The following is a 26,993-nucleotide window of genomic DNA, read 5'->3' on the forward strand; positions in this document are numbered from 1 at the left end:
TGGCCTCAAAGGTAACACTCTCGGGACCTCCCTACTGGTCCAGTGGTTAAGACTCCACGCTTCCAATGCAGGGGGCGCGGGTTCGATCCCTGGTCAGGGAACTAAGATCCCACATGCCCACCCGGTGTGGCCAAAAATAAATAAATAAAGGTTACACTCCCTTAGGTCATGAGCCTTGGGTGTGGTTGTCATTACGGGAAGTTAAGGCCCCATTTTCAGAAGTAGAAGTGGCGGACAAGGGAGGAGGGGGGAATGGGGCGGAAGAAAGTCACGGCTGTCCCCCACCCCCCTCCCTCTGGCGCCTTGCTCTTTTTGAAGATGCCGGCTCAGTCACCCACACCCCACAGAAGACAACAGCACACGTCCCGGGCTTTCTCCATCATCTTCTCGGAGGTTTATTTCCAACCCCGCCCCTCTGAGACAGGAACCCGCCCCTCCGAGGCCCGGCCACACACCCAGGCCCGCGCCACCGCCCCGCAAGCGCAACCTTAGGCTATTCGGCCCGCAGGCGACAGCAGCGAGCTCCGGTCCAGTCCATGCCGGCGCACTGACAGTGGCACGTGGTCTCGGCGCGCACGTCCCACGAGCCACAGGCAGAGCCGCAGGTGCAGCTGGTGACGGCGAAACCTACGAGGCGGAGCGAGGAGGAGAGAGCTTGGACTCTGAGCCAGAGGCTGCGGGCCTGGGGTTCCAGGGGAATGGCAGCGTGGGCGGCGGGGAGGCCGGGGGCCTGGACACCAGTGTCCTGAGGAAATGGGGTCCGGGAGTTGGGAGAAGGGACAAGGCTGGGAGTGCAGACCAGGACATTAACAGAAGTAGAGGCTGAGACTCTGTGGTCCTAGAGAAATAGAGGCTGGACCTAGGGGAGGGGGTTATGGGGTACTGAGAACAGAACTGAGAGCCTGGACCACGGGTTCTGTACTCACCTGCGGGGCAAGTGACCAGGTGCCCCCTGGAGGTGACACTGCGGCAGTCCAGGCCAATGTTCCTTATTGCCGCAGGATCTATGGAAGGAGTGACCGAGGTAACTGTGAAACCGAGCTGCCCCTCCCCCAATCTCATGCTGCCCAGGCCCTGGTGGTTTGGAGACGGGCAGGGGGCTCAAGGAAACCGCCCCTGGGGAAGGCCCAGGGGGTCGGGAGCTCATCACCTCTCAAGATTCTGCTTTGAGGTGGGTGTTTTGGAGGGAGGAGGGTTTGGAGCTATTGCTAAAGGTGGAGCTGGGGGAAATGGGGTTGGGTTGGGTTTGGGGTTGAGATTTGGTTGGGGTTGGAGTTGGGGTTGGCTTGACGTTCGCTCCATGTCAGGAATCAGAGGGGCCCCTGAGGCCCCTGCCGAGGTTGGATGCGAGGGTGCTCACTTAGGGAGCTGGTGAGTTCCTGGATCTTCTCACTGATGGCTTTATCCATGGGACACGTCAACTTGCCACACACCAGCAGCCCCAGGACTGGGAGGAGGAGAAGGGAGAGAGCCTTCATCCTGTAGGTGCTGCAAGAGGGAACCGAGAGACCCCAGCTGCATCAGCCCCTCTCCAACCTGGGAAGGGTCAGGCCCACAGAATGTGTGGGATCGGGAACCCTGGGTCCCCACGGGGGACGGGGCTGGAGGCCCAGCTTTGCCCCTAAAGGCGGGAGCAACTGTCACTTACCCACTCCGTGGACTCAGCAGGCCCAATTTTGGACACGAATGACGTGCCTCTGCCTCAGCTCTCTCTTTAAGGCCTCCGAGTGTGGGGCTTCCTGTCTTGGCTAAGACCCCTGGCATCCTGGGACTCCCTTCCCACATCCGGGGCTAAGAGGAAGCCCCCAGGGTAGAGTCCAGGGACCTAGTGGTGCCACAGCCTCTCCTTCAAGAGCCTTCTCTTCCCACATCCAGGCTGGGACTGGTCCAGAGGGTAGAACCTGGGGGATAATTCCAGGAACCATAGTCGATGGGGCAGGGACAGATACAGGAACTTGCACGGAGGGGAGGGGGCACACAAACGTGCCCAAAATAATGTCCTTGTTTGAGAAGTGCATGCCATGTTCATTCCCAAAAAGCTATCACCATAGAAGAGATAGATAAAATCATGGTTTATTCCTTCGATAGAATAATCGACAATTGAAGTGTGCAAACTACGGCCCATGGTCCAGATCTAGCCCACCATCTTTTTTTTTTTTTTTTTTGGCCACACTGAGCATCATGCGGGATCTTAGTTCCCCAACCAGGGATCGAACACCCATCCCCCTGCAATGGAAGCACGGAGTCTTAACCACTGGACCACCAGGGAAGTCCCGCCTACCATCTCTTTTTGTATGACTCATGAGCTAAGAATGGTTTTCACATTGTTTGGGTTTGTTTTGTTTCCAATATGGATGGATTTTTAAAAAAATTGTGATAAAACACCCGTAACATAAAATGTACCATTTTAGCCATTTTCAAGTGTAAATTCAGCAGCCTTAAGGCAGTGTGACCACCGAGGCAGACACTGGAATGCTGTGGCCACAAGCCAAGGAATGCCAGAAGCCACCAGAAGCTGGAAGAAGCAAAGAACCAACTTTTCCCTAGTCTTTAGAGGGAGTATGGCTTGATTTCAGCCATACAGTGTTGTGTAATCATCAGCCCTGTCCATTTCCAGAACTTTCTTTTTACCATCCTAAACTGAAACCTTACCTATTAAACACTAAGTCCCACTTCCTCTTGAAGCCCCTGGTAATCTCTCATCTAGTTTCTATTTCTATGAATTTGCCTATTCATATAGCAAATAAGTGGAATCATACAATATTTATCCTTTTGTGCCTGCCTGATTTCACCGAGCATAACATTTTAAGGTTCATCCATGTTGCAGCATGGATCAGAACCTCATTCCTTTTTAAGGCTAATATTCAATTTTATGTCCATACCGCATTTCGTGTATCATCTGTTGATGGACAGTTGGGTTGTTCCCACCTTTTGGCTATTGTGAAGGATGCTGCTATGAACCTAGGGGCAGGACAGGATAAAGACACAGGCGTAGAGATGGACTTGAGGACACGGAGAGGGGGAAGAGTAAGCTGGGGCGAAGTGAGAGAGTAACATTGACATATATATTCACTACCAACTGTAAAATAGCTAGCTAGTGGGAAGCAGCTGCATAGCACAGGGAGATCAGCTCAGTGCTTTGCGACCACCTAGAGGGGTGGGATAAGGAGGGTGGGAGGGAGACGCAAGAGGGAGGGGATATGGGGATATACGTATGCCTATAGCTGATTCACTTTGTTATACAGCAGAAACTAACACAACATTGTAAAGCAATTATACTCCAATAAATATGTTTAAAAAAATTAAAAAAAATAACTTTTGAAGGATGCAAAAGAAGTGGGCAGCTCTAACTACAGGCAGGGTGAAAAGCAGAGAGAATGTGTGGAACCCCCTGGGGCTCCCCAGGGACTCAGTTTGAAAACCCTTAGTTCAGTAGCAGGAAAGAGTTATATATGCCCTGGTAAAGAAATGTTCACATACTGAGGTCTGGGGAAGTCATTCTGGCTTATACATGAGTTAATGTGAATTTTGTGCTAGGTAAAACAGCCTGCTTGTGGCCTATGAAAACTACATTGTGCATCTGCTTTAATTATTAAAGAAAAGGGCACATTGACCAGAAGTAAAGAATGTCCGTGTTCAAAATAAAGATTAAATGCCCCTCTTCCTGGGATGCCAGGGCTGGTCCTCCTTTGATGATAAGACTCCCTTCCCAGGCGCCAAGGTCCTACCGACTCACTGTGTACATGCTGATCTGTTTTTATGAAACCTTGAAGGAGTGTCTCCCTGACTTCTTTGATGTTCTCTGTTCTTACAAGATATAAAACTGTGCTGAAAACCCTGCTTCTCCCAAGCAGTTTCTCAGAGTTTTCCTCTGAGAAGCTGTCTTCTGGCCTATAGTCCTCAGTTTGGCTAAAATAAAACTCTTTCTATTGCTATTATTGATTGTTTATTGATTATTGTCATCGATAGCCCCTTAATTCTCTTTAAAAAAAATCCCTTTATTCTCCCTGATTTCTACCAGCAAAACTGAGCTCTAGTGACCTTTTACATCTAATACTACTTAATACAATTCTAGAACCAGGTCTTTAAAAAGTACAATAGGGCAATCACATAACTACAATTTTTAAAAATCAATCTTATTGAGGTATAATTTCCATATAATAAAATGCATCTATCTTAAGTGTTCAGTTGCATACATTTTGACAAGTCTATATACCTGCATAGTGCATGAATGTTTTGTTTTTCCCAAGTATTGCTTTTTTAAAAAATCAGGTGTAATTTACATACGGCAAAATTCGCCCTTTTTACTGAGTTCTGAGTTTTGACAAATGCATACAGTTGTGTAACCACTGCCACCAAATACTTATAATTTAAATTATAATTGGAAAAAAAAAGGAAGTTTCCCAAAGATCTGAAGGAAAACTGTCCTGAAGTAACAGAGAAGGAGATTTTTCTACCTATACAACTGGTTTTCCTGTGTGCTGCAGATCTTGTGAATATTGGTAAGTGTTACCAGTTTGTTCTCACCTCTGTTAATATACATCTGTCCTTGAAGTAATTTTGAACAAAGAGGCCTGTATCACTCAGAGGACTGGAAACTGTTGCCACTTGTTGTGAAACTGACTTCCAGAGGCAACTTACGCTTCTGACTGGTTGCCTTGCTACATAACTTGGCCTAGTGATGAATGTCGCAATGACAGGTACCTCTGCCAATCAGAAGAGAATCATTGACACTTGCTTCCTGTCCCACAAGGATGAAAGAAAATAAAAGTAAAAGCCTTGATAATTATTAGAGAAATGCTAATCAAAGCCACAATGAGGTATATATTCACACTGGTCAGAATGGCCATCATCAAAAAGTACAAACAATAAATATCATATATATATATCTCAACACTGTATCACTGTGTTGTACACCTGAAGCTAACATGACATTGTAAATCAACTGTACTTCAATAATAAAAAACATAATAAAATTTAAAAAATTAAAAAAACTGTTGGTGGGAATGTAAATTGGTACAGCCACTATGGAGAACAGTATGGAGGTTCCTTAAAAAACTAAAAATAGAACTACCATACGACCCAGCAATCCCACTACTGGGCATATACCATGAGAAAACCATAATTCAAAAAGAGTCATGTACCACAATGTTCACTGCAGCTCTATTTACAGTAGCCAGGACATGGAAGCAACCTAAGTACCCATCGACAGATGAATGGATAAAGAAGATGTGGCACATATATACAATGGAATATTACTCAGCCATAAAAAGAAATGAAATTGAGTTATCTGTAGTGAGGTGGATGGACCTAGAGTTTGTCATACAGAGTGAAGTAAGTCAGAAACAGAAAAACAAGTACCGTATGCTAACACATATATATGGAATCTAAAAAAAAAAAGGGTTCTCAAGAACCTAGGGGCAGGACAGGAATAAAGATGCAGACGTAGAGAATGGACTTGAGGACACGGGGAGTGGGAAGGGTAAGCTGGGACGAAATGAGAGAGTGGCATGGACATATATACCACTACCAAATGTAAACTGGATAGCTGGTGGGAAGGAGCCACATAGCACAGGGAGATCAGCTCGGTGCTTTGTGACCACCTAGAGGGGTGGGATAGGGAGGGTGCGAGGGACATGCAAGAGGGAGGAGATATGGGGATATATGTATATGTATAGCTGATTCACTTTGCTATAAAGCAGAAACTAACACACCATTGTAAAGCAATTATACTCCAATAAGGATGTTTAAAAAAAATTTAAAGAAAAGGGGAATGATGTGGAGACGGGAGGGAGAGTCTGACCACAGCTTCCTGACAGCCTCCACCTTGTGCCCCATTTCACAGATGGGAAAACTGATGTTGGGTGAGGCTGAGTCACTCCCGAAGGGGAGATTTCAGATCCAGATTTGTTGGATGCCGGAGTCCTTATTTATTTATTTATTTATTTGGCCGCAGCTCTTGGCTTGTAGGATCTTACTTCCCGGACCAGGGATTGATCCTGCGCCCCCAGCAGTGAAAGCGCCGAGTCTTAACCACTGGACTACTAGGGAAGTCCCAGGAAAGAGTTTTATTTGAGCCAAACTGAGGACTATAGCCTGGAAGACGGCCTCTCTGATAACTCTGAGGAACTGCCCCAGAGATGCATGGTTTTCAGCGCAGTTTTATATCTTGTCAGAACAAAGGACATCAAACAAGTCAGGGAGATGCTCCTTCAAGGTTTCAAAAAAAAAAAACAGATCATCATGTACACAGCGAGTCGGTATGACCTCGGCGCCTGGGAAGGGAGTCTTATCATCAAAGGAGGACCAGCCCTGGCATCCCAGGAAGGGAGGCATTTAATCTTTGTTTTGAACATGGACATTCTTTATTTCTGGTCAATGTGCCCTTTTCTTTAATAATTAAAGCAGATGCACAATGTAGTTTTCATAGGCGACAAACAGGCTGTTAGCATAAAACAGGCTGTTAGCTTAGGCCACAAACAGGCTGTTGGCATAAAATTCAAGTTAACTCATGTATAAGCCAGAATGACTTTCCCTATATCTCAATATGTGAACATTTCTTTGATCAGTATATATGTATTAAATCACTACGTTGTACACCTTAAGCTTATGCCAACGAAGCTGGGGGAAAACCAGATTCCACAGTTAAGTATTTGTCTGTCTCCATCTGACTTATTTCATCCAGCAAATACTTTATGTAAATCTATGTAGACGTTACAGAATGAGGCACGGTATGTAATGGATGCTTCAAACGTAGCTTTTTTTCGGGAGGGGGATCAATATTTTCCCAGAATTTCCCCAGCCACAGAGAGGGATCAAGGCTCTGAGTGGTCACTCAATGTGGAGGGGCCACCAGCCAAAACTTCCTCTTCCTGTCCTGTCCCCTCAATACCTCAGCCCTGGGGACCCCATCTCAGCCCAACCGGAACAGAACTTTCCCACTTTCAGGGCTATTTCCTCACCTCCAGGAGTCTTTTCACAATATTTTTGGCAGTAGCTGTTGGTTAACTTGTGTTTTCAGATTTTGAGCAACTTTACAGAAAAAAAAAAAAAAGGGGAAGCTTGCCTTGCTTCCTTGACATCTGCTGGGTTCCCCGGGGCCACTCAGCCCCTCCCCCAGAGGCCTCAGGCAATTCTTGCTTTGCTAGGGTCCTGCGGGTTTCACCATCCCACCTCCACCCCTCTCTGCCCAGCCGGCAGCTCCACCATGTCTGGGATCCTCAATTTTTCGTTCTTTTTTAAAGCAGCTTTATTGAAGTATAATTTACATACCACATTCCTCCATTTCAATTGTACAACTCAGTGATCTGTAGTAAGTTTCACAGGGTTGCACAGCCATTACCACAATCCAATTCTGGAAAGTTTCTATCACCCCTAAAAGGAATCTTGTGCTCCTTTGCAGTCACTCTCTATTCCCACCCCCACCCCTAGGCAACCACTTTCTGTCTGTGAATTTGCTTACTCTGGACATTTCATATAAGTGGAATCGTACACTATGTGGTCTTTTGCATCAAGCTTATTTACTTAGCATAGTGTTTTGAGGTTCATTAATGTCATAACATGTACTTTGGTCCTTGACTGAGCTGCGTTCCATCGCCTGGACGTACCACATTGATTTCCATTCACCAGCTGATGGGCATTTGGATTGTTTCCACCTTTGGGCTATTATGAATAATGCCATGAACGTTCCTGGACACGTCTTTGTGTGGATGTATATTTTCCTTTCTCTTGGGTGAATTCTTTTTAATGCAGGGTCAGTTTCCATTGTCTAAATGTACCGTAAAGTATTTAAACTTTTATTTTTTTAGTTTTTTAAAAAAACTGAAGTGGAGTTGATTTACAATGCTGTGTTAGTTTCAAGTGTACAGCCAAGTGATTCAGTTATACACACACATATATGTATTTTTTTTCAGATTCTTTTCCATTATAGGTTATTACAAGATACTGAGTATAGTTCCCTGTGCTAGACAGTAGGTCCTTGTTTTTTACCTATTTTATATATAGTCGTGTGTCTATGTTAATTCCAAACTCCTGGGAATTCCCTGGTGGTTCAGTGGTTAGGACTCAGCACTTTCATTGCCGTGGGCCCGGGGTTCCATCCCTGGTAGGGGAACTAAGATCTGCACAGTGCAGAAAAAAAAACAAACAAAAAAATAGAAATCCAAACTCCTAATTTATCTCCCCCGCTCACTTTTATTTTTAAGTAAAGCAAATTCAAGACCACAAACTTTTCCCTCCTGTTAACTTGGATGAGATATTGCTCTAGCAGAGCCCCCTGCCCTGCACAGCATGGGCTGAGAAGCCTCCCTGCTATGATGTGTCCCCATGTCCCCACAACCAAGAGCATCAGTGCTCACCACCCCAGGGGTGCCCTCCTGACCTTCTGAAGCCCTGATGCTGACCTGAGGAATCCTTTTTTCTCACTTTGTGGAGTCCTCCTTCTTGGCACATCCTGAGAACTACCGCCCAGCCGGGGCCAGGCCATCTTACAGTATTAAATAATAATGATGTATTATTATATTAATACTATATTATCGTGGTATATATATTATTATTGTGGCAGTCGGTGGTTCTTGGATGTTGCCTCTAAGCTTATACCATGACCACCAGTGACTCTGGAGTCTATTCCCACCCCAGGCCTCCCTGATGAGCTCACGTGTCCAGCTGCCTCCCGGGGATTCAGCGACCTAATCCACACCCACAATAACACGTAACAAAACGCGCTAGGTTGTAACTTTCCATACGAACCAACTTCAGTAGTTGCTGAGAGTCCTTTCAAGAAGGATCCCAGCTGATTCCAGTGGGAGGAATGACAAGTTTGAAAATAATCTTCAAGAGATATTGGCAATAAATAAATAGATAAAATTTTAAAGTACAGAAAAAAAAATTGGGGAATTCCCTGGCAGTCCCGTGGTTAGGAATCCGCGCTTTCACTGCGGTGACCTGGGTTCGATCCCTCGTTGGGGGACTAAGATGCCACAAGCCTCGCAGCGTCGGGGAAAAAAATAATAAAATTAAATTTTAAAAAAAAAGGAAGAGATCGGAAGGAATCCATGGCTGCTAAAACCTTTATGTGGAGAATTGTTGGAAACCAGGGACACCTCCCGCCCGCCCCCATCCCACCGACCAATCGTAGGGACATGACATCATGGAGCTCCTGACGTGAGGTCTCACAGGACGCAGAGAGAGGGTGGATTTTACCCTCACACGAGGGTTTTGAGAATTCTGTGTAATGCATGTGGAGGGCTTGGCAGGGTGCCTGGGGCGTGGTCAGGGCCTGACACTACCGGCTGCTGTGGCCCATTTTCGGGGGCGGGGATGGGGGTGGTCCGTGAATATTTGTAGAATCAAAATGCCCTGAGGTGGGAGCCTTTACAACATCGTCTACGTACAAATAAGGGCCAGAGGCCGAGGCGATTTAAGCAACAGAGTTTCGCTGGCGCTGAGAACTATTGAGTAACTCATGACCTACTCCTCCTCCCCCACCCCCGCCCTCTCTAATAGGGTCACCCAAGCTCGGGTTACAGACGCTAAAGATCAAAGCAGCCAGCAAATTGAGCCACAGCGCCCCCTGGCGCTCGGAGCGCTTACCTACCTAGGCGGGTCCCGGAAGAAAACCGCGGCTTTCCAAGGAGGAGAGTTTAAAAGTTAAACTTTAAAAAAAAATTAACTAATTAATTGATTTGGGGCTGTGTTGGGTCTTCCTTGCTGCGCGTGGGGGCGTGGCAGCTACTCTTCGTTGCGGTGCGCGGGCTTCTCATTGCGGCGGCTTCTCTTGTTGCGGAGCACCGGCTCTAGGCGTGTGGGCTCAGTAGTTGTGGCTCGCGGCCTCTAGAGCACAGGCTCAGCATTTGTGGCTCGCGGGCTTAATTGCTCCATGGCATGTGGGATCTCCCCCCACCACGGATCGAACCCGTCTCCCCTGCATTGACAGGCCGATTCTTAACCACTGCGCCACCAGAGAAGTCCCTAAAAGTTAAACTTTTAAATCCATCTCCCTCCCACTCCGTCTCCCAGTAGAAAGGCTTCTCTGCCAAAGCCGTGGCGGGGGGCGGGGCATCCAGGGCCAGCCGTCTCAGTGGTCTGAGATGACTCACTTTCTCCCCTGCACCTCATCTACTCGACAGCCTTGCACGTCCATCTTTCTGCCCTATTACGCGTTTCGCATAAATCTTAGTAGAATTGCTGAATCGGAGGGGTTTTTGCTTCTCCAAGGCCCTACCTGCAAAACTGTCCGTGCAATTTTTCTGGGAAGAGTGTCTTTAGACTTCTCTGAATTCTCAAAAGGATAGGTGACCTCAAAATCAGGGCCAAGTCTTCCGTGGGCAGGGAAGGAGGGCCTCAAGTGTCCTGTGTCCACCCATGCCCCCCTGGTCCCAGTCTTGGAGGGGCCACAACTCCAGAGATGACAGGATGGAAATGGGTAGCGCTCCGCTGGGGGGCACTATACCCAATTTACCCGCCCACCAGGGCCCCCTCCCAAGGCACTCATCCCAGCTGAGCCCCATCGCCAACATTAGACTTGGGGCCCCCACCTGACCCTGCTCAGATCCTTTCTGTAGTTTCCCATCATCCCAGCAGGGGCCAAATCCTCACTCAGGCCTCAGGTGGCTCTCAGACCTTGTCGTCCCTCAAGACCTTTCCCTCTGGCTCCATTCTGCTCTCTTGCCTTTGCCTCCACTGTGCCCTCCCCTCCCTTCCCAGACTCCTCTTCACTTTCATTCTCTTAAGTGCCACCTCCTCCAGGAAGCCTTCCCAGGCTGCCCCTGAGTGGATTACCATGTTCTTGGGGCTCCCACAGCCACATGTGCCACAGACTGCCAGCCTGGCTGTGTGTCTGTGCTCCAGAGAGAAGGGCCTTCATCTATCTTATTCAGGCTGTGAGATTCACATCTCACTTTAGCTGAGTGTTATGGGCTGAACTGTGTCCCCAGAAAATTCATATGCTGAAATCCTAACCCCCATGCCTCAGAATGTGACTGTATTTGGAGACAAGATTTTTAAAAGATAATTAAGTCAAAACGAGGTCATTAGTGTAGACTTTAAGCCAATATGACTGGTATCCTTATAAGAAGAGGAGATTAGGGGCTTCCCTGGTGGCACAGTGGTTAAGAATCCGCCTGCCAATGCAGGGGACATGGGTTTGAGCCCTGGTCCGGGAAGATCCCACATGCCACGGAGCAACTAAGCCCATGCACCACAACTACTGAGCCTGCGCTCTAGAGCCTGTGAGCCACAACTACTGAAGCCCGGGCGCCACAACTACTGAAGCCCACGTGCCACAACTACTGAAGCCCGCACGCCTAGAGCCCGTGCTCCACAACAAGAGAAGCCACCGCAATGAGAAGCCCGTGCACCTCAACGACGGGTAGCCCCCGCTCGCTGCAACTAGAGAAAGCACGCGTGCAGCAATGAAGACCCAATACAGCCAAAAATAAAATAAATTAAAATAAATAAATTTAAAAGAAGAAGAAGAGGAGATTAGGACACAGACACACACAGAGCGAAGAGCATGTGAGGACACAGGGAGAAGATGGCCATCTATAAGCCAAGGAGAGAGGGTTTAGAAGAAATCAACCCCGCCGACACCTTGATCTTGGACTCCCGGTTTCCAGAACTGTGAGAGAATAATTTCTGTTGTGTAGGTCACCCGGAATGTGGCACTTTGTTATGGCAGCCTTAGCAAACTAACATACCCAGTGAAGGGTCTGATAAGTCCTGCAGTTAGGAGCCCCTGTGAACAGCCTGGAGAAAGTGGGGGCGGGGAGGAGGATAAGCAGGGAGAGTTCTAACTCTCTGGGGTGGGAAATGGGCATCGTTTGCTGTGTTCCTCACACAAATGCAGATTCTGATCCTAGGAGCCTGAGAAGACCCCTGGCCTCGTGTGGCCCCAGGCCCCACTGAGACAGTTCCTGAAGGGCTGGGGGTGCTGGGATACAGGGCCTGTTCTGCTTGTTAACACTACTACTGATGGTCCCATCGGAGCAGCCGAGATAACCCTAGTACCAGTAGAGGAGCAGCTGCTGTCATTTTCCGGTGCCGTCAGCTTTCGGCGCCATTTCACCTCCTCTGCAAAGCCACTGGCGTCATTGGCCCCCATGTTTTTGGAAGGGGGACCCAAGAAGTTGGCCAAAACCTAGCAGCTCGTAGATCTTGGAGCCAATATTCAAATTAGAGCTTGGGATGCCCTCTGGAAGGACAACAGGATGGGGTGGGGCCTGAGGCACAGGTCAGGGAATGGGACCCAAGGGTGGCAGTCCTCGTCTAGCTCCCATGGAAAGAAAGTGAGGTGGGTGCCAGCTGGCAGAAACATGGGAGTTTATTTCTCTGAAAAGGGCAGGGGGCAGGTCAGGCGGGGGCGGGAGGGTCAGGGCAGGGAAATGTCCTCCAGCTTCTGGTCCAGCGTCTTGAGGTCATCCAGGAAGCGGGTCGGTGTGAGGATGTGTGAGGAGCCTGGGCAGGAGGATGGGGTTGGGGGACTGGCCTCGGCCCCTGACACCCCCAGGTGGGGTGCTCGGGAAACCAGGCCCTGACCCTAAGGCCTCAGAAGGCTCACCCCTCGGAGAGAGAGGGGTCCACTCCTAGGCGACCCCTTCCCTGGGAAGCCAAGCCCTAGCCCCTCAGGTATCCGGTATCCTCTCACCCAGGCCCTGTGGAGGCTCTAGGCTTTGGGCACCCAGAAGGCACGCAGCTGTCAGTCCCCCAGGGACCCACACACAGGGGCAGGCTCCCGGCCCCACCCCAGCCCAGGGGCCCCAGTCCTGGCCACTCACCGATAAGCACCTCCCACTTGCCATCAGTGGCCCTGGTCACCTCATAGGCGGCCCGCATCTCTGACATGGCCACACCGCCCACGATGTAGACGATAAGCCGGGGCCCTGCCCGGGCCTCCACGCCCGCCTTGTTCTTGTGCCAGTGGCCGAAGCGGGCGCTGCCCGGGGGAGACAGGGAAAGGTCAGTCGCAACAGCAGACCACCACCCCCATACCCAAGCCTCACCTCCCACAGGCCTGGGCACAGCTGGGGCGGGGGCATCCCTGGGCCTCACCTGACAGCAGCCTGGGAGCTGGGCGTGGGTGCAGGGTCAGACACGAAGGGCCACAGCTTCCGGTCCAGCCGGTCCTCCACAGCATCCTGGGGCCAGAGGAGGAGGCTGAAGAGAGGGGCCCGGGCGACGGGGTGCACGGCCTGGGGCCCCCTCCATAGGGTGTGTTCATGGGCCAAGATCCTGGCAGATGGGGGCCACCATCTGTGTCTCCAGCCCCTTGGTGACCCAGGACTCTGGGCCCCTAACTTCTTAAGGACCCTGCTCCTCCTCAGCTCCGCAGGGACCCAGAAGTGTGGGCCCACAGACCCTTGGGAACCCAGGATTCTGAGCTCCCTGCCCCTCAGGTACCCAGGAGTCTCAGCATGCAGAGTCCATGGGGACACGGGGGCCGAGGTCACCGGTCTCCAAGCAGGCGGAGGTGCCCGGACTCCACACAAACGGCAGGAGGCCAGGAAGCCAGGTCCCTGGCCTAGTCCTTTGTGTTGCTGCTACTTTTGGTTCCCAGAACGGGCAGGGACTGGCATGGGGAGGACAAAGGGGGACCCAGGGGGCTTTCTGGGGGGCAGGAGTGAATAGAGGGGGACAGAGGAGGGGACCAGCAGGTGGAGAGGAAATGAAGCTCCCCTATGAGGGACCCCTCTGACACCCCACTTCCTCCAGTGTGGGCCTGGGATTGCCCCCATGACAGCGCAAATCGGATGCCACAGGGATGCCCATAATGAAGGATTTCCCCTTAAGCCTGGGGGCTTAGGACGGTGATCAGGAAGAGGGCTGAGCGTTGCCTGGATAGGGGCAGGGGATGGGGGTCAGGCCCCAACCCCCCAGCAGCGGTACCTCCATCACATCCTTGATGATCGGGGTCCAGCGGGACAGCTGATAGGTGGGCTCTGAGCGCTCCCTCCGCTCCAGCCGGCTTGTGGTCCCACAGCCCTACAGGTGGGGCGGGCCGGGGTCAGTGGGGGAATCAGGGAGAAGGAGGCGGGTCATAAATGGGGCTGGGGGCTTGTCGGACTTGGGAAGGTTGCAGACAAAGATGGAGAAAGGGGAGAGAGAGAAAGACAGAAGGAAGGAGGGAGACAGAGAGAGAGACAGACGCAGAGAGAGCGAGGAAGGGAAAATGAGAGAGAGGGAGGAAGAAATACAGAGGCAGTGAGACAAAGATGCCACAAACAGAAAGATCAGGACTAAGAGAGAAAGATGGAGACAGATGTGGGAGGACACAGAAGCAAGGGAACTGAGAAGTGGCGGACAGGGCGACAGACGGGCGCCTGGGAGAGAGACGGAGGACCAACCGGCAAGGGGAGAACATGAGAGATGCGCCTGGCCAGAGGCGGAGGCAGGGTCAGGGGAAGCGGAATGTGTGGAGGTCGGAGCACAGGAAGCTGCCATGTGTGTCCCGCCCAGGTCGGTGGCCCTCAGACCTCTGGGAGCCCAGGGTCAACTGTGTGCCCCATGCTGGTGACCCGGCTATCCGCCCCCGGGACTCGGACCACATGGACTGGGGCTCTGACTATGCCTTGCCCGCCCTGTTTCTCCTATGACTGCCGAGGCTGGGGACAGCCCTGGTGCCCCCCGGTCCCCAGACCCCACTCAAGCCTCCTGTCCTCCAAGAACCACATCATGCCCTGCGTACCCCTGCCCTGGTGACGTGCCCTCCGCCCCCAGTCACTGCCCTCTGACTCAGTGCCCGCTCCCCAGGCGGCCCCACCCCCATATCCGCCTCCCCCCCAGTCTCTGCCCCAGCATACCCCGGGGTTGGTGACAGTGCCGCCCAGCTGTTCCAGGTTCTGGATGAGGCTGCTGTGTGCCTGCACGTTGGCGTGCTGGATCAGCTTGGCCAGGTTCTCCTCGCTCACACCTGGAGGAGGCCGATGGGTGGGCTGACGTGGATGGGATGCTCACGGGGTTGTGGGGGAGGGGAGGGTGGGGGGACAGAGGTGGCCATGCACACTTCTGGGTTGAGGGGCTTGCGGTGGGGTGAGGAGGTGGCAGAACCATGACAGGAGCAGCCTACAGTTCAGAGACCCTCGGGACCAGGGGAGCCACCAGTCTGGCGCGGGGGCGTTCCTGATGTTAGAATTCTGGATGCGAATCCCAGAGGGAGTAGTAGACTGGGGGGCCCTCTGGAATCAGTTGAGGGGGCCAAATTTGGAGACGTCATAGATTTGCAGGCTCTCCATGCCAACGGAGGCCAATGGAAGGAGGCCCAGGGTCCACAGGGGTATCTGTGGGGTTTGGGGGCATCCCGAGGGCAGGGCAACTGTGGGGTTTAGAGAGTCCCAGGATCACTGGAGACCGCGGTGAGTGGCGGTATACCAAGGCCCCCCCTTGCCCCCTACCCACCATTCCGTAGAAGAATGTAGAGCAACAGAACCCGGATCTTGTCGTAGGCTGGCACTGCGGCGTCCAGAAGCACCGGCACGATCAGCTTCATGGCGTCCTTGATCTTCTCGCCCTCTGCGTCAGAGCCCATGGCTAAGTCCTGTGGGGCATGGGGGTCAGCCACTATGTGGGGGGACGGGGCGGGGCAGGGCCATCCCAGGGGGCTCGGCAAGACCTTTGGGCTTCATTTCATCTGACCACCAGGTCTCTGAAGGTTCTACACGTGTTCGCAGAGAGGCCCCACCCCTCGCACACGCCCGTCCTCTCCATAGGCTCCACCCCCTCGCAGCCCCAGCCTCTTCCCCACGGGCCCCACCCCTCACACAGGCCACACCTCTCCATAGGCCCCGCCCCTTACCCTGGTCCTACCTTTCCACGGGCCTGGCACCCCCACAAGCCATACTCTACCCCAGAAAACGCCCCTTCACAGGCCCCGCCTCCCTCACAGGCCCTGCCTCCCCACAGACCCCGCCCCCCACGCCCAGCCTCCCCTCCACAGACCCCCACCCCTGCCCTGGGCTCACCCCACCTGCTCCACACTGCACAGCTTCTCCACAGAGCCCTTGAAGTGCTTCATGCAGTCATCAGCTAAATGCAGGTGCGTAGAATACTGAGGGGCAGAGGTGGGAATTGGGGTAACAGAGGTGAGCCAGGGTGGAGACGGGGTGGCAGTTGGAGGGGGCAGGTTCCCCGCCCCCGCTCACCTTGTTCAGCTCCTTCTGGTACTGTGGCATCTTTTTCAGGATGTGGGACAGGTCTTTGATGTTGGCCTGGGGACAGGAAGGAGCGTGAGCCAGGCCCTGCCTACCGGAGGCCCCTGCTGCAGGCTAGGGATCCAGACTGAGGCCCCGCCCCCATCTTTGGGGGGGAGGGGCGTTCCTCCCAAGCTGCCCACCCTGACACAGGCCCACACCCTACCTTGTCTGTGGTCAGCCTCTTGCTCTCACAGAATGTCTTCAGGAGCTCCGTGACCTTCCTGGCAGTGAGAGTGGGCAGGGGGCAGGATGGGGACGGGTGCCAAGACCGTAGTTTGACGGCAGACTTGGGGGGCATTGCACGGCCAGGGGATGGGAGCCAGGAGACACAGGCCACGTGCGAGCCCACACTGGGGACGCACCGGGGAGGCCAGCGGAGGGGTGTGGCTCGTGGAGGGGCGCTCACCCACAGCGGGAGGCCATGTACCCGGTCCACAGAGGTGTGGGAGGGGGTGGGGACCGCGTGCGGAAGGGCCCATACCCCCGGCGCCCACCACGTGCCCGTACTTGGACACATCTGCGATGTGCATGTGCCGCAGGTCCACCCACAGGTCATCGTCCTCGTCCAGCAGCACGGCCTTCTCCCGGGCCTCGCTGAGCCCCGTGGTCTCATACCTGGGGGAGCAGGAGACATGAGCGTCGGGCGCACTGGCTGAGGACCCAGGTCCGCAGTGATGGCAGATGGCGAGTCCCGGGGTCCACCCACCTGTACGTGTCCTGCTCGATGTCCAGCAGGTCATAGGCCATGGCCTGGAAGGTGAGCTCGTGCAACAGTGGGGACACGGGGTCGGCCGCCCGGTCCATGATGAGGAGCTGTGAGCGACTTTTCTCAGGGCCCTGGGGTGGAGGGGGTGGGCAGGGATGAGGACATTGACCCTGACCCTGGCTGGGCCCTCCCCCCACCTCCCCAGAAAGCCCCCTCACCTCGCCCAGACTGGGAGTGTCTGCCTTGAAGGCGTTCAGCTTGGCTAGGACGGCGTGGGCCAGCTGGGCCGTGTCCTCTGGGCCCCTGGGGGTGGGGTGGGCAGATGTGGGGGGGGGCTCAGGGCGTGGGCTTGGGGAGGGCCAGGCGCAGACTGGGGGTCGGGGATGGGGTTAGGGACCAGGGTGAGGACTGGGGCTGGGGTTGGAAACAGGATGGGGGTCAAGGTCAGAGGGTGGCATCCAGGTGGGGTTCCCACTTATGGTAGCGGATGGCCGGGTACTCTTGCAGTGTGGCGCACAGGGTGGCGATCTGCTGGGCCAACGCTTCGAGCTGCCGTGCCCGCTCGCTGGCACGGAAGGGGCAGTAGAGATTGTAGGTGCTGTGCGGGGCATCCAAGGAGAACACCTGGGAGGGCACAGAGCCGCCGCTGGAGGTGTAGCCTTGCCCAACTCCAGCAGCCGCCATCTGCCACTCCCTGGGGCTTCCTCTGGTCTCTGGAGCCTGCTCTGCCATCTAGGAGGCAGGCCTGGGGCAGCCCCCAACTCCTGTCTAGAGAAGGAGGTGGAGAAATACCTCAGTCCCCTCCAACTTGGGACGACGCTGAGGTGAGCTCTATGCTGCCCCCTGCCGTTACCCAGTGGGACAGTACTCCGGGTGCCACAGCGCTAGGAGCTCATTCCGCCCGGTGTTGGCTCCTTTGCTTTCTGATTCAGTGTCCCCTTTACTTGTCTTGGTGCCTGTTTCTGAGGGAACCTGGGACGTTTGGTGACAGACCCCCACCCCTTCCCAGGACTAGGCTGGGCTGTACCTGAGCCTCGTACGGGAGGAAGGCAAGGTGGATCTCTTTCAGCGTCTTCACCACCTTCGCCAGCCGGGAGCGGCCCAGCTCACAGAACAGGGGCTCGGGGCAGGCTGGGGTGGGCAAGAGGGGGCATCAGGCCAGGGCAGCCCACACACCCCCTCGCCCTGACCCCCACCCCACTGGCTCTCCTCACTCACTGTCGGTGAAGAAGATGTGTGCCGCTTTGTAGGTGAAGGTCGGGGTCCCCTGGAAGTCTGCGATCAGGGCCTGCACCGACTGAGGAATGCGGATTACTCTCCAGGCCTGGCCCCTAGACTGACCATCCCCTGCCCCAGCCTCCAGCCAGCTGCCTGTCCCCCATACACTGCAGACATGCGCGCACACACCCGCTCACATAGGCACCTTCTCCGTGGGGCTCAGCAGATAAATGGCCTCCAGACTGGGGATGGGTTCTCGCCGTTTGTTGATGTCCTCCACAACTAGTAGGAACAGAGGAAGGGGCACATGATGGCAGTGGGGCCAGGGCACATGGGGAGTCTCTGACTCAGGGAGCTGGACACTTGGGAAGGAGGGTCAGATCCTGGAGTGAAGCAGGGGGACTGCACTCCCTAAGGGTCCAAAGCAGGAGGTGCACACCCACGGGTCACACAGCTAAGAGCTACATGGGCAGGGTCCTGCACATTTGGGGGTCACATAGTCATACCCCTTGGGGATCGCCCATAGAAAGTTATCCATTCTGGACGTCACGCACTGAGAGTCCTACATGGGGTTCCACATACAGGGGCTGCACAGCCATGGGCTCCCAAATCAGGGCTGTCTGTGCGGTAAGCTGCATATTTGGGAGTTCTGGAGAATTTGAGGGGATCCCACACTCAGGTCCCATCTGGGCAGCATGGGGTGGGAGTGTCCACTCACTGGTGATGCCCTCAGCCAGGATGTCTGACATCTTGCAGCAGGACGACAAGATGCGCATACTCGGGTGGTCCATGATGAGCACCTGTCCAGATGGATGGACAGATGGACCGGCGGACAGACAAGAGGGTGGGAGAGGCTGAACCTGTCCCTGAGGAGGGGCTGGGGCAGTGGGCAGGCCTGACAGCTTCAAGAGCTGGTTGAACACGAGGACCCAGGACCCCATCCCCAACCCACCGCATCCCAGACTGGCCCACCTGACCCCACCTCTGTGGACCAGCAACCTCCTTAAGGAGTTGGAGGGAGTCCCACATTCAGGGCCCCCCACATGGGTTTGGACAAGGCATTGTCTCACCCCTACCTTCCACTCCCCATCCTTCTTGACGCTCCGAATGACTCCGCTCAAAATTTCTGCGGGGAAGTGAGGGGCAGGCTCAGGATGCCAGCTCCTCTGGTCCCACCGTGCCCCCAAACCTTCTGGGTCCCGGGCTGGACCTCCATCTGAACTCACATTTATTCCTCCCCCCCAGTCCTGTGAGGTGGCTCCTAGTCACCCCCAATTTATAGACAGGGCCACTGAGGTTCAGAGAAGAGAAGTAAGTTGCAAAAGTACCCTCAGCACTTAAGTGGCGAGTCCCTGAGGCATAAGTAGCCACTGGATAACTATGCTTCAGATAAACGGAATAACTGGAAAGCCAAGACTCACATAACAGGTCTACCTGCCTCCAGAGCTGGGCTCTCAGCCTCCCTATCTGCTACTCAAGTACTCCTGGCCTGTATATTTCAGCCACACCCTCATTTGACCTCCATCAGTTTCCCCTGGACCAGAACACAGGACCCCTGGATCCCTGGTCTGAGGCATGCCTGGCTGTGGTCATCCCATTACCCAACATCCAGCCTCAGTTTCCTCATCTGTATAATGGAATCAGCGATTCTCCTATCTCCCCAGTAACTCCTATGTAGGAGACTCCTTTTTCAGTTGGGGTTTTGGGGGTTTGAGCCACACTGGCCCCTGCCTAGTGGAGGGAGTGGATAGGCAGCCCCGCCCGGCAAGAGTGTCGTGTCCACAGTTATCATGACGGCCAGGGCGGAAGGAGCCGCTGAGGCCGGAACTACCGGAGGTGGGGGAGGGGGCGACCTCCACCCCTCCCCCAAGAACCCAGCCTGCGGGGCCTGGATGCCTGGGTCCTCTAGCTGCATGGGGTTCGTAGCGACCGGGCAAGGAGGAAGGCGTCCCCCACCCATGGACCTGGATAGGGGTCCGGACGCGTCGCCTGAGCACTCTCACCACCTGGGGTCGCTGACCAGCGCACCCAGGCCCGGACCCCGTCCGCACCAGGGGCCCCAAGAGTCCAGCTCGCCGGACTTCGCCCGGCTGAGATCCGGGAGTCTGGATGTCCAGGTGTGCCCTCCCCCCGCTGGCACCCTAGGGGGCCCAGGAGTCCCTGCCCAGCGCCTGTCTACGCCACCCTTAGTCTGATTCCTTTAGGTCCCCGGAGTTCTGTCTCCCAACTTTGTTCCGCTCTCTCAAGGGAGCGACGGGACATCCAGCTGAGGCCAAGTCCCCGTCCGCCCCCTCGAGCGTCAGGTGCTCGATGCCCAGCCAGGCCCCCAACTCCCCGCCGCTTGGGTCCCAGAGTCCGTGCGCACCCGGCCCCCCGCCCCCAGGAGGCGGCACTCACTCTCCCCCACCACCGCCTTCAGCCCCGAGGGCGCCATCTTCCCCTAGGGGCGCCGCCGCTTCCGGGTCTGTCCCAAGGTGGGGGAGTGGCCCTGAACGTCATCCACGTGGACTCCGCCCCGCGGGGCCTGGCTCCCGCCCCCTGCGCACCTGGCCCCGCCCCGCCGTCGGTTTTCAGAGAGGTTGCTGGGTTCCGTGTGGAGACGACCCTCGAATGAGTCCACGCAGACGCGCACCAAGTCGCCGGACGACGCACTCACAGACGTGAGCTCAGACACACTTCCCTAGCTTGTGTGCAGCGAGAAAGTGGGATCGCAAGGCAGTAATAACCTCTTCATCTTCCCCAGGCACAGCTCCACCCTGCCCGAAGTTTCTCTTTGTCTGAAAGATACTGTGTGCCCACCCGGAGCCGCGGGGCCACAAACCCGTGCCCCACTTATCTAACGTACCCGAGTTTAGCAGCAGCAGCGGGCTTAGGCAACACTTGATAAACTGGGGAGGAGGCCTGGAGGGATGGTTGAAGCTAAGCCTGTACCTACTGTGTGCTAGGGACCCGTGCCAGGTTCTCAGTCGATCCTGCCAGAGACCCTGACGGGAGATGCGGGATAGACAATGAAACAGGGGCTAGGCCGGACCCTTGTCCAAGGCCACGTGATGAGTAGGCCTATTGCAATCTGAAACACGAGTCTGTCCCCGGGAGGTATGCTGGTCATGGCCTTGCTGATACGCACGTGGATTCAGTGGCATGCTCAACGGCTTGCATACTCTCTCTCTCTCTCTCTCTCTCACACACACACACACACACACACACCTCAATTCACGCTGGACTAGAAATTTCAGGGCCTGCCCCTGCTGTGCACCAGCAAAGGGCTGACACCTTGTCATGCAAAGGGCCCAGTCCAGCAGCACCTCATCCTTTAAATGAGGATTTAAAGTGTGACACACGTGTGTGAATGCAGAGTCCTAAGCTCGTTCATTCCCGAACCCATGCTTTTATTTGACCATGTTTCTTAAGAGTCGGCCAGGTGCCAGGTCCTCTGCCACTTTCATGGGACAGGCATGGGACTGACCACAGTGAATAAGACAAGAAAGCCTGCCAGGCAGCACTTAAAGTTGAATGGAGGAGGAGGGGATAGAAAATAATCGGTTATGCCTTAAGGAAATAAACAGTGACCTGATAACAAGTGCCACGGTGGGGGGCGCTTTATTGAGGGTGGTGCCAGAGGGGTACCCTATGGGTGTGGCCTTTAGGCTTAACCCTGAATGACATCAGGGAGCAACCATGCAGAGAGAAGGGAGGGATGAGCTCAGAGGAGTGGCTGGAGTGAGGTGAGGATGGAGGGTCTACGGAGGCCAGACCTCTGTGGGACGTAGTAGGACTAACCCGATTTGCCTTGGATTGAGGGGTTCACAGGACCCAGGACTTTCAGTGCTAAAACTGGGACAGTCCTGGGCAAACCAGGATGGCTGTTCTCTCTATGTAGGAGTTTGGGGTTTTCTTTCCTTTTTCCTTTTATTTCTTTCTCTTTCTCTTTCCTGCTCACCTTCTCTTTCTCTCTCCCCCTCCCTCCCATCCTCCCCTTTTCTCTCTTTCTTTCATAGTTTTATTGCAATATAATTCACATACCATACAATTTGATCACGGAGAGCATACAATTTAATGGCTTTTAGCATATTCACAGTTGTGTATCCATCACCAGTCAATTTTGTTTTTTAAATTTACTTTATTGACATATAGTTGATATACAATGTTAATTTGTGCTGTACATCAAAGTGATTCTGAGAATATACATATATGTATATATATATATTTTTTTAATTAATTATTTATTTTTGGCTGCGTTGGGTCTTCCTTGCTGCACGCAGGCTTTCTCTCGTTGCGGTGAGTGGGGGCTACTCTTCATTGCCGTGCACGGGCTTCTTATTGCGGTGGCCTGTTTGTTGCAGAGCAGGGCTCTGGGCGTGCTGGCTTCAGTAGTTGTGGCACATGGGCTCAGTAGTTGTGGCTCATGGGCTCTTTAGTTGTGGCTCATGGGCTCAGTAGTTGTGGCTCGCAGGCTCTAGAGCGCAGGCTCAGTAGCTGTGGCTCACGGGCTTAGTTGCCCCATGGCATGTGGGATCTTCCTGGAGCAGGGCTCAAACCCGTGTCCCCTGCATTGGCAGGCAGATTCTTAACCACTGCACTACCAGGGGAGTCCCTATGTATGTATTCTTTTCCATTATGGTTTATCACAGGATATTGAATACAGTTCCCTGTGCTGTACAGTAGGACTTTGTTGTTTATCCATTCTATGTATAATAGTTTGCATCTGCTAATCCCAAACTCCCAATCCATCCCCCATTCTCCCCTCCTTGGCAACCACAAGTCTGTTCTCTATGTCTGTGAGTCTGTTTTTGTTTTGTAGATAAGTTCATTTGTGTCATATTTTAGATTCCACATATAAATGATATCATATGGTATTTGTCTTTCTCTTTCTGACTTACTTCACTTAGTATGATAATCTCTAGGTCCATCCATGTTGCTGCAAACGGCATTATTTCATTCTTTTTCATGACTGAGTAATGTTCCATTGTATATATTTACCACATCTTCTTTATCCATTTCTCTGTCAACGGATATTTAGATTGCTTCCATGTCTTGACTATTGTAAACAATGCTGCAATGAACACTGGGTATATCTTTTCATGTATCTTTTCAAATTATAGTTTTGTCTGGGTATATGCCCAGGAGTGGGATTGCTGGATCATAATGTAGTTCTATTTTTAGTTTTTTGAGGAACCTCCACACTGTTTTCCATAGTGGCTGCACCAATTTACATCCCCATCAATGGTGTAGGAGGGTTCCCTTTTCTCCACACCCTCATTAGCATTTGTTATTTGTAGATTTTTAAACGATGGCCGGCATAACCAGTCAAGTTTAGAACATTCCCATGATCCCAAGGTGCTCGGGTTTTCTCCTGAGGACAGTGGGGGCCAAGAGAGAGTTCTGAGCAGGGGAAGGAAGGGACCCTTGCAGCTCCTGGGAGGAAAGATGGATTGCAGGGGCAAAGGAGGGAGCTGGGAGATCCTGAGGAAGCTGGGACCACCTCTAGCTTCTCAGCCTGTCCCCTGGTGGTGAGGCTCTGTAGGGTCTGCCGCCTCTCATTTTACTCAGTGAGGGTGACCAAGGTGTTCTGCTGTTATGGGTGCAAGGCTGCCCACAGAACAGAAAAGTGTGTTGAAGTCCTAACTTCCAGAACCTTAGAACGTGCCCTTATTTGGAAATAGGGTTTCTGCAGGTGCAATTAGTAAAGATGAGGTCGTGCTGCAGGAGGGTGAATCCCTAAAGCAATGTGACTGGTGTCCACGTCTTATGACAGCCATGTGAAGGACACAAGGGGGACATCTGTGACAACAGAGGCAGAGACTGAAGTCCTGCTGCTACAAGCCAAGGGACACCAAGGACTGCCGGCAGCCACAAGAACCCAGGGGGAGGCAAGGAAAGACCGTCTCTTCCATGCTACAGGAGTATAGCCCTGCCAACACCTCGATTCTGTACTGCCGGCCTCCAGAACTGTATGACAATAAACGTTTGTTGCTCTAAGCTACCCAGTTTGGGACACTTTGTTAAGGCAGCCTGGGAAACTAATATGTCCGGGGAGGAGCAGGACATCACGTTGGCATCCGGGTCTTGGGGCCATGGGGAGGGTGTGAATGGGGGCTCCGGATGGTGGAGGGCTGCCTGGAGAGGAGGACAAAGCTTTTCAATTGAGCAGAGGTGATGAGAGCGTGGCCCGTGTATTCCGAGAAGAAACTTTAACTAGTTTCCAGAAAGGCATCCTGGGGATGGGGTGGGGTGCAGGTGGGATCCTCCCAGCATCCTCCTCTCCCGGGGCACTGAGGGAGAGCCATAGCTGCTCAGCGGAGGGGGCAGGCACCTTCCTCCCCAGGAGTCTAGCCTCCAGTTCCTAGGCGGGGCTGGGGGGAAGATCAGAGGAGACAGACCAACCTGGCATTGGTGGTGGGGAGACAGGAGCTACCAGACCTTCCTGTTTTGGGAGTAGGGGGTGGGCAACCAGACCAGGGGACAGTGAGCAGAGAGGAAGGGTGGCCAGGAGACAGAGGCTAGCCGGTGGTGCCTCAGGGGTCCTCGGGCCCAGCTTCCCCTCTTCCCACCACCTGCGGACGGCAACTGCCTTTCTGGCAGATATCGGTGGGCAAGCTGGGTAGCTTCAGACCTCACCTCGGCTGCCCTAGGGCCCTGTCCTCTCCCTATGGGACCAAGCCCGCCCAAGCTCCCCACTGTGGGGGCGCTGCTTTGGCCGACTGCTGCACCCCACCTGAGAGTCCCTGGGGCCCAGCGAGTCCTGCCGGGCCAACAATGTCCGAACCCAGGTCACTCTGCCTCCTGCCCCCACGGCAGCCCCCGCCTCACGCTGCAAAAACGATTATCTGGATCATCTTTATGGGGCTTAAGCTTGGGTGGGAGCAGATGGGGCGTGAGCTGGGGATTTGGGGCTGGGTATCCACTCCCCGCCACGTCCCAGCCTCTTAAAAAGCCTTCTCTGGCACGGGGCCAGGGCAGAGGCCAGTGGAGAGGTGGACAGGACCCAGGGGAGGGGAGCAGGGACAATGATGGACCAGGAAGAGGAGGATGGGGGCTCGGCCTCCTGCGACAAGGTGAGCAGGCCCCGCCCCCCCACACCACCAACTCAAGGACCCGTGAATGACAAGGCTAATGAGTTTGTAGCGCACCTAATTAGCAAGTGAGTCTCCTGGGACCCCCGACCCAGTTGCTGCCCAAGAAGGTGCTGGTGGGCGGGAGGGTCCGAGTGCCTAACCCAGCCCCAGGGCAGAGGTCAGGGCTCTTAGTTCTGACCCCCTGTGAGGTGAGGGATGCTGGGACTCAGGAGCTGTCAGGGGGACGTTCCCCTGGCTCGTGTCCCAGCCCCCGGGCCACCCCGCAGTCAGGCCCCAATCTAGGACGGTGGCCCTCTCCCTTGGGGCAGCACCACGTGACATGGCACTGCTGGTGTGGCCCCTGGGGCGGGGGCCGGGATTGAGAAGGAGACTCATGTCTCATTTGGAGCAGCTCTGCAGAGCAGCACATCGGCGGGCACCATGGTGAGAGCCACAGAAGGGGCAGGGCAGGCCCGGGGGTCGGGGGGAAGCTGGCCGGCCAGGAGGGGAGTTGAGGGCTCCTCCAGCTGAGGGGCCGGCCGGACTGAGTGTGTGTGCCCCCCAGGCGGGCTCCCCAGACCAGGAGGGCTTCTTCAACCTGCTGAGCCACGTGCAGGGCGGCCGGATGGAGGAGCAGCGCTGCTCACTGCAGGCGGGGCCGGGCCCAGCCTCCGAGGGCCGTGAGAGCGGGCAGGGAGGTGTGCGGAAGTGGGCGTGATGGGGGGGGTGTGAACGGGGCAAGTGCCCATCTAGGGGACCAGTGGGCAAGGGTCTGAGAAAGTGAGCAGGCAAGTGGGCACAGAGATGTCTGCGGGTTGGGGGCAGATGTGAGCATGCTTCCTGGAGAATGTGAGTGGGGGTGGAGGGATGGGTTGGGGGCCTCCAGCCGGGCTGAGTTCTTCCCCACGGCCTCTGCTTCATGCAGAGAGCGGCCCTGCACCCGAGATGGACAGTCTCATGGACATGCTGGCCAGTACCCAGGGCCGCCGCATGGATGACCAGCGTGTGACAGTCAGCGCCTTGCCTGGCTTCCAGCCCCTGGGCCCCAAGGTAGGTGATGTTCTGCCAGGGCTGAGGAGAGACCAGCCACACTGATCCCTCTAACCCTGCCTCCCACCCCCACCCCTGTCCATCATCTGCCCCTGGGGATGAGCACCTGGTAGGAGCGCCCACCCTGCGTACTTGCCAGGCACAAGACCCCAGCTCATCCAATACCCCAGTTCAGAGGTAGGACAAAGGCCCAGACAGGGCTGGGAAGACATCAAGGTCATGCGGGGGGCGTGTTAAAGTCAGAGCTGTGGCCAGAACTTGTGGCTCCCGCTCCCAAGTCTGAGAACTTCAAGGAGGCGAGAGAGAATAGACCCACTCCTGGGAAGACACCTTGAGGGTGGAGAGCATGCGAGCTCATGCCCAGGACACTTCCAGACACCCATGTGTCCATGTCACACGTACTCACCCACAGCTTGGCTTCTGATCAAGATCCCAGGGACGTCCCCAAGACCCACCAGCTCCCAAATACCACCCTAAATGCTGAGTAACTGAGGAGTGGAGAAGCTCAGGGATGGTGGGGCAGATGGGGGGAGGTGGGACTCCGGTTGCCACCTGCACCGGCCAGCACTGCCCTTGGCCCTCTGGCTGACCCCTCTGCATCTACAGGATGGAGTACAGAAACGAGCCGGGACCCTCAGCCCCCAACCCCTCCTCACCCCTCAGGACCCGACTGCACTCAGCTTCCGTCGAAACAGCAGCCCCCAGCCCCAGACACAAGCCCCGTGAGGGCCTGAGGCGTCCTGGGCCCCACTTGGCCCCCCAAAGCAGACAATAAAACAC

General features: G+C 54.5%; 3 protein-coding genes and 2 long non-coding RNA genes across 7 annotated transcripts; 3 read left to right on the plus strand and 2 right to left on the minus strand.

The window, feature by feature from the left end:
- Nucleotides 1–359: 359 nt before the first annotated feature.
- On the minus strand, nt 360–9,998 carry RETN (resistin). Of its 3 annotated transcripts, XM_033854482.2 has the most exons (5): nt 9,596–9,996; nt 1,649–1,901; nt 1,361–1,488; nt 927–1,004; nt 361–627 (listed from the first exon to the last, which is right to left on the minus strand). In XM_033854482.2, exons 2-5 carry the CDS (start codon nt 1,783–1,785, stop codon nt 494–496), a joined length of 477 nt encoding a protein of 158 aa, XP_033710373.1. In that variant the 5' UTR covers nt 1,786–1,901; nt 9,596–9,996; the 3' UTR covers nt 361–493. The 3 variants fall into 3 exon arrangements, with proteins under 3 accessions (XP_073659423.1, XP_073659422.1, XP_033710373.1); XM_073803322.1 differs by lacking the exon at nt 1,649–1,901 and having other exon boundaries at nt 360–627; nt 9,596–9,998; XM_073803321.1 differs by lacking the exons at nt 1,649–1,901; nt 9,596–9,996 and adding an exon at nt 8,403–8,559 and having other exon boundaries at nt 360–627.
- On the plus strand, nt 626–3,567 carry LOC117311780 (uncharacterized). The gene is made up of 2 exons (XR_004526057.2): nt 626–1,171; nt 2,089–3,567. It is a non-coding gene; the product is annotated as an uncharacterized lncRNA (long non-coding RNA).
- A 2,303-nt stretch (nt 9,999–12,301) lies between the features above and the next one.
- On the minus strand, nt 12,302–20,603 carry STXBP2 (syntaxin binding protein 2). The gene is made up of 19 exons (XM_033854483.2): nt 20,506–20,603; nt 19,185–19,234; nt 18,827–18,908; nt 18,314–18,390; nt 18,109–18,187; nt 17,918–18,021; nt 17,366–17,514; nt 17,109–17,193; nt 16,891–17,021; nt 16,692–16,799; nt 16,348–16,405; nt 16,134–16,199; nt 15,959–16,039; nt 15,391–15,529; nt 14,796–14,905; nt 13,882–13,977; nt 13,048–13,133; nt 12,774–12,931; nt 12,302–12,453 (listed from the first exon to the last, which is right to left on the minus strand). The coding sequence occupies exons 1-19, from the start codon at nt 20,540–20,542 to the stop codon at nt 12,368–12,370; spliced, it is 1,782 nt and encodes a 593-aa protein (XP_033710374.1). The 5' UTR covers nt 20,543–20,603; the 3' UTR covers nt 12,302–12,367.
- Nucleotides 19,932–24,087, plus strand: LOC117311783 (uncharacterized). Its single transcript, XR_004526058.2, has 3 exons — nt 19,932–20,225; nt 20,528–20,768; nt 23,864–24,087. It is a non-coding gene; the product is annotated as an uncharacterized lncRNA (long non-coding RNA).
- Nucleotides 24,088–25,115: 1,028 nt separating this feature from the next.
- On the plus strand, nt 25,116–26,939 carry PCP2 (Purkinje cell protein 2). The gene is made up of 4 exons (XM_033855112.2): nt 25,116–25,163; nt 25,729–25,861; nt 26,089–26,213; nt 26,820–26,939. Exons 1-4 carry the CDS (start codon nt 25,116–25,118, stop codon nt 26,937–26,939), a joined length of 426 nt encoding a protein of 141 aa, XP_033711003.1.
- The last annotated feature ends 54 nt before the right edge of the window (nt 26,940–26,993 follow it).

This window comes from Tursiops truncatus, chromosome 3 (genome assembly GCF_011762595.2).
Source record: "Tursiops truncatus isolate mTurTru1 chromosome 3, mTurTru1.mat.Y, whole genome shotgun sequence".
In the NCBI taxonomy this organism is placed as follows: Eukaryota; Metazoa; Chordata; class Mammalia; order Artiodactyla; family Delphinidae; genus Tursiops; species Tursiops truncatus.